The sequence below is a fragment of the Struthio camelus genome, chromosome 19, assembly GCF_040807025.1.
Source record: "Struthio camelus isolate bStrCam1 chromosome 19, bStrCam1.hap1, whole genome shotgun sequence".
NCBI classification, from domain to species: domain Eukaryota; kingdom Metazoa; phylum Chordata; class Aves; order Struthioniformes; family Struthionidae; genus Struthio; species Struthio camelus.
In genome coordinates this window covers 10,980,707-10,992,500 of record NC_090960.1, presented here as the reverse complement: position 1 = coordinate 10,992,500, position 11,794 = coordinate 10,980,707, and the positions used below count along the sequence as shown (strand labels likewise).

Here is an 11,794-nt window from a genome sequence, read left to right as displayed (position 1 = left end):
TGATTTCCGTGTCGGGTATGACTGGAAGGAGTGCTTATTTCTGCTGCTGAAAAAATAGCTGCAATAGTTGCATGTTCTGCGATTCACCCTCCTCCTGCACTACATACAGTGTCTCACTCTTTTGGGATTCAGTAGAGGCTACAACAAGAAAGGGAGGATGTTTTAGCTAAATGTGCTTAGCAATTCATGGCAATGCTGAAGGCACAGGTAAAATCCAAAGTTACTGACAGCCAAAAAGCTCAACTTTGTGAAGTCCATGTGTGTAGCAAAATGTAGAACCTATATGGACTGTTTGTCTCAAAGATCTGAAATTATTGTGAGAAAAGTGAGAGTCATTTTTAGATTAGGTAGCAGTTTTTTGGCTTTGGCATTGGGAGTTTTGTTTCTGTTCAGTCTGAAATCTGGTTTGGGTCAAGTGAGGCTAAAAGAGGTGGATGCTTTTTTGGAAAAAAAAAAAAAGCAGAACAGAAGCAGATGGTGAGGGGGCGGAAGTAAAAATAGGAAACATTATTAAGCAGATGTATAGTTCACAATGCTGTTTTTCTCTAGAGAAAAGGAAATGAGCTATGCTATTGCTTTGATTACTCTGCTGGTTTGACTGTTCCTTACAACATGTGAAAATTTTTTTTTACTTCATGCTTTTGCATACAACTTTATTGCATGTTAGGTGCTACACAGCATAATTTAGTTGTTTCTTAATATAAAAAAATGTTATTTTAATTCTTTGTAGATATGACAATTATGACTTAGATAAAAGCCCGAAAGTTCTTATGCGGAAGATATGAAACTCGTAACTGTGAAAGAATTAAGAGATATGAGATGAATCACCTTCAGCAGCGATCATTAAAATGTAAGAACTTCTACCCTTGTGTTACTTAATTTACATTTGTAAGTATACAGTGAGAATGCAGGTATTGCTAGACTTATGTACAGCTAATTTTCTTTTAATCTCTTAAAAGAAAATAGTTACTGTATTGTGTTGTATGGAAGGCCCAAATGACTGAGAATTTGTTCTTGAAAATGAGCACGCTTTGTGAAAGTGTACACCTTAAACTTTTGTGTCAGTCTATCTTTTGTATACTGTTTTAACAAAATCCTCAGTGCTTTCAAATAAAAAAAATTAACAGAAGTAAAGAGTTTAGCGAGTTTAGTTGGGATGAATTGTGTGGTGGTCATCCTTTCTGTCTTCAACTTAATCTTAGTTCTATTTTATTTAGTAAATAATCCGCATTCATTCTATTTCAGGATAGAAGAGAAATAAAGTGGTTAAAGTTACTGCTGATAGGAGAGAGCTGTTGGTCTTCTCCCAATATGGAAGGCAGAAGGAAGAAGAGCAGAACAGTCTAAACTGTTGCTTCCTAGAGATCAAAAGAGAGTGAGCAAATAGTCAGAGGAAATCTGTCTTCTCGAGACAGAAGAATTAATCTGGGAGTTCAGGAGAAACTTTTAGGGCTAGAAGAGGAGCCAAAGTAGCAATTCAGAAGCTCTGTATAGGACAGAAGCATATCTGTGGGGAGACACTGTACAGCATGAGTCTTTCTCTTTTTAGTTCTTGGGCCAAGATTTGCTGAGGCTTTTCAGAGCCTTAGGTTTTCCTTCAAAACGTTTGGAATTTCCAAATAAAGTAACGTATTAGCATTACAGTTCATATACTGTATTAATACCAAAACTTCTTTAAGTGCATTGGTGTGGATTAACAGGCTACCGAATCACTTGTTCTTTACAGGCTGTGGGAATTAAAACCCGGAAGAACATAGCAATTTACAAGTTGCTGGATTTTTTTTGTTTGTTTGTTTCAGCAAAGAGTGGTGAAAAGTAACCAATATGTATTACTTACCTTCTTATTACAGGGCGGGGCTGCTAACAAATATCACTGCTGTGCTGTATTTGTATAGGGTATCAGTATTGGAACAAATATGGTTTTCTGGTGGTATCCTAAATCACTTTTTGTGTGTGTGTGTGTCTAGGAGTTACCTGTTTGTAACAAATGGTTCAGAAAGTGAAGAGTCACTGCCTTAGGATACTGTGAAGGCCAAAAGATTAAGTGGGTTAAAAAAAGGATTCAGTTAATGGAGTACAGGTCTTTCCTTGCCTATTTAACAGAATGGTTTGGATTCGGCCTCTAGCCTTGAAAGTCCTTAAATCATTGATAACTGGAAGCTGGGAGAATAAACCAGATAAAGGATGAAGCTTCCTTATGCATTCAGGAAACAGGCTGCTCGGCTAGATAAACTAATTTGTCTCAGCATGGTTTTCATCGTATTACATAGATAAATAACGTACTAGACAGGAATGTTTGCACTAGCGTTTACAAGGAGCAGTTTCTCAGTCTTGCCTCACAAATGTATATAAAACACAAAATAAATAAGGTATTTAAACATATTGCTGGCTTTACTGATTGCTTTTAAAGCCACATAGTCAACTATTTTATATTGGAAATTACATGCGCCAGGAAACAGTAGGCTTCCTAAGTTTAAGTACAGTATCACTGTGTTTCTGTGCTTTGTATATGGGAACTAAATATACGGGAGCTCAAATATAAGATCCTTTGTGCTGGAAACACATGGAACCATGTGAAATATTTATTGGCAGAAAGGTGATAGTGCAGCCAGGATTCTCAGTGAGACGTTGATGGTAAGAGGAGAGAGACAGTTGAAGTAATGTAGTGATACTACCAGAGAGGCTGCTATGAACTACATAATCCTCTGAAATTCTTGCCTGCATAACTGCAGTTGTGGTTCAGGAGGTCGCAGTACGCTGCACCTGGTTCCCTCAGTTAGATTTCTCTGCATCGTTGTGGGGGAAAATGAACCTTAACCTTTGCAGAGGCTATAGTACTGGCTTTGAAATTTCATTTCTAAGTGACAGCTGCTGCTGTTCTATAACATAGACTTCATTGTACTAGGAATGCATGTTTATTAAAGGGCTTGCGTGAAACAGTCTGGGGCAAAATATAAAGCTTACTGACACGGACATTCAAGTGGTAATGTAAATATTGTTGGGATTAAAAGCATTCCCTTCCTGTGTCTGTCACACAGCCAGAATCTGTGCTGGAGCATGACAAATTAAAACTGGCTAGCATATTCTGTTGGATGTCCTTAGGGGAAGGAATAGAAAAAATACCCACAAACATGGCAAGATAATTAACTTCTTCAAGCTTTGAGATTTTTCTTATCTATTTAATTCATTACTGATAACATAGCTACGCGGTTCTATGTTTTAATACTATATTTAATATATAAGCTTGTATAACAGCGGCAGGTTGCTTAACGTTTTAAGTTTGCATAAAAGGTCAGTCACTATGTATTTGTTTTTGTTTCAAAAATGACTTGGTAGAGGTGAAAAGTGTTAGTACCCCCTTCCTCCTCCCAGCAGCTTTGTCTTTTCAAGATAAGCAGGAGAGCTTAACAGCACACAGCAACTTTTTGAAGGTCCACACAGGTCACTCTGTTTTGAATGTGAATTTATGCAGACGGTAAGTGTATTTACGAAGGCGCTCAGAAAAAGTAAATATAAAATGTACCTATTAAACAGCCATATTTACTTGGGATCATCACCACCCAATATGTGTTTTACAAAAATAATGGAGAGAGAGGAGGAACTCTCCTGTATCCTTTCATATGAAAAGAGTAAAATAATAGGGCTTAGTTTTACATATGCGCATCACAAATAATTTGTGCTATTTTGAGAACCTGCAATTATGGTAGGACAATTCTTCTAAAACTTAAATCTTTCTATTAACTCACACTGAAGCGTGCCATGAAAATCACTTGACATGCTGTCATTGTAAATGATAAAAGATATAATGGGTTTTTTTCCAGTTCTAGTTCTCTGTTGTTGAAGTTATGTAAATATTGGACAAAACCAAAATATTTTGTTTGGGTCAAGCTATTCAGCTGATTCAGCAAAGGGAAATGAATATTTGTAACATCAGCTTACAGCAATCCACTTGGTTGACTTATCACTGTGATTCTATCAAAGTTGATAGTAGAGATCAAAAAAATGTTGGTAGATTTTGGTCCCTCTCTCTGTTTAGATACAGTTACCCTTAAACATTAGGGTATTTAGTCTGTCTAGTTAATATTAGTTAATACTAGTTAATTTAGTCTGTCTGTTTAGTCATGTATTGAAAAATGTGTTTAGACTAGTGCATGTAAACAGAAGCCCTTTGAAGTTCTAAGAAACTGGTCAAATGCACTCTGTGTACAAGGTCTTTGTTATAATACATTGTGATAGCACGGATTCAAGATTTAAATGTTTCATTTTCTTTTTCTAGCGTAATTTATGTAATGTTTCCTTTGCAACAGATGAGTCAAAATTCAAGCAGTGTTTCCTGCTTTCAGGAGAAGATTCTAATTTTGTCTCTGAATCTGGCATTTCAGAAGGTAAAATAGCATTTTTGCAGTTCATGCTGGGAATTGATACTTGGAAGAACGGTGTATTTTTTATTGTTTGTAGCACGTTTACTAAACTTTCTAATGTAAGTAACATCAAAAAGTAGTCTCAAATGTCTTTTTTTTTTCCCTGAATACAATTTGATTAAGTATCGGAATAATGATTTCTTGTAGATATGATAGTTGTGACTTATTGGTTATCAGCTGAGATTACTTGTGAGTAGCTTCAACTATAACCAAAAGAACTTTAGAGCAAGCTGCAAAGAACTTGAAATATTCAGTACTGATGATAATCCTGTAAGTGTTACAAGTTAGTGATATGGCCTAATCTTCTATATGCGGCCTGTATGCGTTTAGAAATGGCCCTGGGTCTTCAGGTCACTTAAACGCTATTGAAAATCTTCAGCTAGCTATAATGACATAAAACAAGCCACTACCATCTAATTTTGCAGTGTCTCAATAGCAAATAATGGTCATTCCCAAACTTACGTTACTGTTTCTTGCAAATATTTTCCAGTGTGTTTGATACCAGGTTTAAGAGGTGTAACTGTAGTTCTTCAGAATACGAAGGACGCATGAATCCTTTCTGCCTGGACAACTTCGTTTTGCAGGCTTTTATTTAAAAGCGGACACGAGAACCCAGTGCTGTTAGTTTATCTGCTCCCTTTCAGCTTTAGTAATCTGTACTGGTGTCATCTTTACCTCAACATCCTTAAATCTTACTTTGAGTAGATGGCATGCAAATTAATTACATATTTTAGCTCCAAAAGATTTTAACTATTTTCCTTAGAGCTGTTACTTGAATTTGCTTCTCAATTGCTTTTACAATTAATCTTTGCCAAACAGGTCTTGTTAATGCTTTGCACCACGTATTAAGTTAAGTGACATTAAGCTAAGCCTCTTGTGCGTAGGACCGATGCGAGCTTTAATGACATGGCTCTTCCCAGGGAAGCATACGTAGACAAATTCATTTACGATGCAAACAGGGGCACTCGAGTGATAAAGCTCAATTCAAGTAGCTCGTGAGTAACGGCTGGAAGCAAATACCCTGTGCGCAGCCCTCGGAGCAGCAGCCGCCTTTCCCTCGGCCCCGGCTTTGGGCCCGCAGGCCCAGTTTGGCGAGCGCGGTCAGAGCTCGGCGCACCGTCGGCTGTCCGTCCAGCTGCGGGGCGGGGCGGCGCGGCCCGCCCTCACGTGAGCGCGCGTCATCCGCGCGCGCCGCGGCTCGGTCACGTGCCTCGTGTTTACCGCCGGCGGGCGGCGCGCGGTGAGTGCTCCGAGCGGCTGGGCGCGGCCCCCTCGGCGGCGGCGTGAGGCTCGTCCCGTCCCGTCCCGTCCCGTCCCGGACTAGGACTAGCGGCGCCCGCGTTCCCAGCCGCCTCCCCAGAGAGCGCGGCGAGCTGGGGTTGGGGGGTGATGGCGCCGCCGCCGCCGCCGCCGCCGCTGCGTCCTCCCTCAGCCTCGGGGTCTCGGCGGGGATGGGGGGGAACCTGGCCGCCAGGCCGCGGCCGGTCGTGCGGGACGTCTGCCAGGGCGTCGGCCGTGCTCCGGTCGGCGGAGAGGCGGCCGGCCGTTTTCCAGGTGATGCTGCCTCTCCTAGCACCTGGTGTCGCTTAGGGCGTTTTAGGTTCATACCTCTTTGGAAGTAAAACGTTTACTGTGCTTGGCAGTTGTTTTTCGCGGTGATGGTTCGGAGCGCTAAGGTGTAATCTGTTCCTGTGAGCTACAATTCGATAAAAAGTGTTTTATTTCTAGGCTTACAATGTCGCTACCGACAAAGAGATGTGGAAGACCCCCAGTGCTGTCCTTTTTGGAAAAGAAAAAGAGGAAGCAAAGCCTTGATAGAAGAAGGGGTAAAACAAGGATTTATGTGGGAAATCATATTGACCGATGGTTGACACTTAAGGAAAAACTGGATTTCCGAAACGATGCAGAAGTAGCAGGATTTTTACTGGACTTGTAAGTAGGCTGCCACCGCACCGTTCCGTTTACTAATGTGAAACAAATAATTCTTGGCGTTAAATGAACGTCAGTGATGTGTTTTCTTTCTAGATATGACAGCTACGACCCACTGGCAAAAGCCCCGGTCTGTTCCCTTCCTGAGGGTGTGAGAAGAAGTACAGTGAAAGAAGAAAGATCTTTGTCAGACAACACTTCTTTAATAGCAGCTGATGGAACGTTAGTAGTATATTCTGTTTATATATGAATGGTGCCGATGAAATCTTTTTTCACTAGTGCCTAAAAGATGGCTGCTGACATTTAAAGAAATATTGGAAGTCGTATAAAAAAGAGGAAACCAAGCAGCTCATTAGATTAAAAAGAGAGACTTTGGATATCCTCCACAGAACGCTTGTTTGTTTTGTTGTTTATGTTGTTGAACACATATTTAGCAGTATTTCAAAGTGAAAGCAAAACTTCTTTCCCAGAACAAGTCTTCCAATTAGCAATGTGGGTTATATCTGCAGGTATGACAATGACGACCAGTTGTCTAAAGAGTCTGCTTGTTCTGGACCTGAAGATGTGAGAATTGTAACTGTGAAAGAAGAGAGGGAGATGCCGCACGACTGCTTGTCAGCAGAGACAGATGACACGTTAGTGATAACTGTGGAGTTTTTTGCATGTTTTGCACTTGAAGATATTTTGCATTGATTTTATTATCACTTTTAATTTTGCTTATTAGCCACTCATCTCGTTCATGCTTTTATTCCTTATTTTAAAACCTCTTAGTATATAACGGTTTGTCCAGTCCTGGTGAGGCGAGAACCTGAGAGATACTTTGGAAAGGGTGGAAGTTTATTAGAGTACACACAGCAAGCCTGCTTGTTCAGTGACTGCCTTGCTTAATTATTTATAGTTTCCATTAATGGAGCAAGAAAGCAGCTGGCACTCCCCATGTATTTTAGCATTCACTGTAGTAAGTAACTATACTATTATAGTAATACGGTCTCCAGGCAAGTGCGATTGTTGTGCGTGCTTTAAACTTTCTCAGAGAAAAGCGTGTCCTTGTTAACTGTGTGGGTGATATTACGTAGAAAGTGACGTGTTAACCTATCTAAAAATAGTGCCGTGCTCAACGAGGCAACCCCAGCATCAGTCGACTGCTGATTTCTTTTACTGCAGTATCATCAGTAACTGAGGCATTCACAGTTGAGATCAAAGGAGCCTCAAATAGGTATGCTTGTCCATTACTCTTTACTTAGGTTTCAATTATCCACAACAGTGTTACTGAATACTTATAATTTGGTCCATGTCTTAGTTATCTGACCTTTTTTAAAAATGTATCTTTTAATATGTGCAGGGGGACACTGAGAACCTAGGACCATTGCATTGGCATTGCATGGTGTGTCCAAACCCCTCGCTAATATGGTGAAGTATGTAACGCACGTCACGTGTTTGTCTGAACCTCGTTTTCCACTGTGTTTTCTTGTGACTTTCCTAACTCTTCTCACTTTTGATTTTAGTAGGTGGACATGTTGGGGATCTGAAAGGAATTCTGTGCCTCAGAAGAATCCTTGGAAGCTCGGTCAGGAGACAGTAAATACAAGTGCTGATGAAGCCAACGTATTCAAGTGCATTCTTCAAAATAGCGTTTTTCTCTGGCAATATAATTTGAGTTTGGAATGCAGCAATAATTACCTTCCTGGGACTGATTTGATACAGGTGAGAGTGTGCTTTGTTTTTAATTGATCGCTTATTTCCGCCTTCTGAGAAGGGGGAAGTATTGGGAAAAGTGATTTCATGTGAGTAAAGCTTTCTTTTAGCCTAAAAGGTAAGGTACTTTGCTGCTTTGCTTCAGTCTCGTCATATGTGTGTGAAGATGTTACGTCGCTCTAAATGTATAAAATGCTGGACAAAAAATCAGGCTGACGTGTAGTGGTAATTATGTAAAGCTCAGAAATGACAGCTCTCTAAGAACCAAGAAATCCCAAAATGCCATGGCGTTTTATGGAAAGGGCGTTTTAAGACATTAAGACTTTTTAAGAATGTTTAGCTAACAGTAATAGTTGTGTAGTCTCTCTGTAAGCAAAAGAATTTTTGTGGGTTTCAGGGTCCGAACACCATGTCATCGATAACGTTTTTGGTTTTGTTTTTCACTCATAGTATGCCAGTGAGGTAGAGTGATGATGTTATGGGGGGGGGGGTATTAGCTGCGGGAAAATGATACGGTGGTCAAGCGATTTGCCCAATGTCATGCTAGTAGCTGAAACTGGGTCTCCAAAGTATGACTGAACTTAATTACTGACTCAGGGATCTTAGATGGATGGGCAAGAATCTTAGTTATCTTAGGAAACATTGGTTTGCCCTCTCAAAGGAACAGTGCTTATGTTAATGGACAATTATTTTTTTTCTTGTTTTTGAAGGTGTAGGACTGCACTTCCTTACTGAAGGGTGGGGATGAAGGCAGGTAGTTCCTGCTTTCCAGGCACTTGGCTATCGTGTTATCTTCTTGCCATTATTGTCTTTGGGCTTATGGACTACTTTTCATTTTGTGCAGATATGTATGGGTCAGGAAAAGAGCAATTTCAGGTACTGTTAATGCAACAAGATCTTGTTGTAGGTGCTTGATTACAGTTCTGGATTAATAGTCGCAAATCAGCTATTGTATTATAGGCTTTTTACTATCTAGTCAGCTGGGTTGACTGAGCATAAACTTTTGAGGAGCTGGAAATAGCAAAGACAATGGAGCAAGAACACGTAAGCTCGTCTTCTTCAGGAGCTTTAAAGTTTGGTTTCTGTCCTGTTTTATGGAGTCTCGCCTAATGTGGCGTTTAGCTTTCAGAGGTTGCTGTTGTTGGAGAGCGTAAGTTGATGGAGAAACAGTGAGGGGGTCAAATAGTCTGGAATTCAGAGATGCCAGGCAGCTAAAATGGTGTAATTTTTTGAGTTTTGGCTATTGCAAAGAGTTGGGATGTTAAAATTACACAGGAAGAGAACCTACAGAAATCTGCTTTAAAGCATTATTAGCAAGGCATAGCCAAAGGGAAGTATTACTGAACCGTATGCCTTAGGTTCTTGAATACATTCAGTTCTTCTGTAATGTTTCTTCTGTGATGTACTACTGCCTTTAAAATGTGGAATACTAACTGAAAGTAGGCTCAAATGGTTTTTCTTGTGTACATGTAGCAGGTGCAAGACTGTCAAAGCATATAATAAACAACTTACCATTTTTCTCTAATGTTTGATACTTAACTCTAACGTGAATTAAGATTGCAGAATGGTAAGTCAAAGTACTTGAATAGTTGCTTTGGGGAAGCTTGGGGAATTTGAGTTTTTTACTTTTGAAGTGCCAATATTTGAGCACTGAACATTCAAAACCACCTTTGTCTGGACCTTTATTAATGAGAGAAATTCCCTTGATACAACTAGTCTTCCTGGGATTTGATTATGGAATGCACCTTTTGGCCTTCATTCATTTAAAAATTAAAACAAGAACTGTATACACAGAGACTACAAATGCAAAATAAATACTCATAAGCGCACAGCAACTGGGTTCTTGTCCTGAGAAAGGGTGAAACCTGTATGATTAGTTGGTGTCAGTCATTAGGGGCTTCTCAACTAAGCATTTACTACTCTGAAGGTAAGCTTCAGCTCCAGTTCCTCTGCCTCCTGAAATGGTGGTGGCAACTCCTTTTATAAGGGTTGTTGCTAGGTAGCTTTTCTGCAGCACAGACTATCTTGCAAAATCCCATGGTTGCCAGAAGTTCTCTTTATCTTAACTCCGGACTTAAGATAAAGAGAAGAATTCTTCTGCACCACAGAATTACTTTCAAACATGTCCACCTACTAAAGTCAAAAGTGAGAAGAGTTAGGAAAGTCACAAGAAAACACAGTGGAAAACGAGGTTCAGACAAACACGTGACGTGCGTTACATACTTCACCATATTAGCGAGGGGTTTGGACGACAATGCAATGGTCCTAGGTTCTCAGTGTCCCCCTGCACGTATTAAAAGATACATTTTTAAAAAAGGTCAGATAACTAAGACGTGGACCAAATTATAAGTATTCAGTAACACTGAAGGCTGTAATGTGGTTCTGTGATCTGAAAAGCCGGATGATTACTGTCCGGATGAGGCAGTTGTAATGTGTAATTCCATAACTTAGAAACAAAATAAGCAACCTTGGGAAATGTGCGGTAAGCTGTTATGCTGAAGAGTTACCATGGCACCAACATGAACAGCTGAGTGATGGAAAAGGGAGTGGAGTTTCTTAGCAAGCAGGAAAGTATAGCTTAAATTACATTTAAAAGGGGGGGGGGGGGAAGAGAACAGATAAAATAACCTGCTTAACCAGGAGAGCTTCGTTTGTCTTCTGAAAAATTGATTTTGACTATCTGGTTTTCCCAAAACTGTAATTAATGTGTATTTGGGCCCTTTAAGTGTAGCCAAAATAGAATAAAACAATTCTTAATTGAACTACAAGATTCTGCATATATTGTTTTGGTCTTTTGTGCTCATAGTTTGCTTTTAGATTAAAAAGAAAAACCCACACAATATGTGTTTATTTCACTAATGTAACTTCAAAATGAATGTGTGATGGTGCATTTCCTTACGGAAAATTAAGATTGAGTGGTTAGTCTAAAACACATTACATTGAATTAAGTAGTTGACTTGAAATGTTGATCTGTATTATGCTGTAGTGAATGATGTATGCATCATCAAAACATAATATGTTGGTCTGATTATATGTTTTGCACGTACAAAAGCACAAATTGGCTGGTTATAATTTTCCATCCATCATTTGAAAACTGGAAAGAAAAATCAAGAGTAAAGGACTTGCCTAGTCATACTTTTTGAAATTATGAGAATGTATTTGGTATTTAGGTATTTGAATGTCATGTTGTAATTATTATTGTTGTGTTACTTTTCAGGATGACCAACAAGAAGAGAACCAAGCGCTTGCATAACGGTACTGGGGCGTTTTTTGGTCCCTTTTGATTTTACTGTGAGGGTATTGTGAACTGTAAACAATTATGTAAGTTGTAGTATGAAATTCCGTGCTACTTGTTGAACAGCAAATTAAACTTAATTAACTAAAGCTTTATTGTGTTATCTTAATAAAGTGTGTGGAGTGGATTATTTCACTTTGAGTGTCTATATATAGTTCTCTCAAATGGCAATGAGAAACAGCAAGCCATCATGCTAATAGGTACTTCTCAACATTATTCAGAATTATGATTTACTTTCTGCAGTTTGTATTAAGCAATAAAAATGGTCCTGAGACTTTATTTAAACCTGGAAGTAAAGGGTTGAGATAGAAGCAACGTTCTAGTAACAGTTGCATTAAACATGTTTCCTTCCTTAATGTTTCTCTTGGAATTCTCTTTCTTGGGGAGCAAACTTAGCATACTCCGTGCATTAGAAGGTATTTGTGGAGGTTGTTGGTGCATGGTAAACGACTGG

At 39.4% G+C, this 11,794-nt stretch overlaps 1 protein-coding gene across 1 annotated transcript; it reads left to right on the top strand.

Annotated features, from left to right (window-relative positions):
- Window positions 1–5,598: 5,598 nt before the first annotated feature.
- Window positions 5,599–11,429, top strand: LOC138061592 (uncharacterized). Its single transcript, XM_068913440.1, has 6 exons — window positions 5,599–5,661; window positions 6,150–6,353; window positions 6,447–6,572; window positions 6,860–6,985; window positions 7,856–8,054; window positions 11,263–11,429. The coding sequence occupies exons 2-6, from the start codon at window positions 6,157–6,159 to the stop codon at window positions 11,296–11,298; spliced, it is 684 nt and encodes a 227-aa protein (XP_068769541.1). The 5' UTR covers window positions 5,599–5,661; window positions 6,150–6,156; the 3' UTR covers window positions 11,299–11,429.
- Window positions 11,430–11,794: the final 365 nt, after the last annotated feature.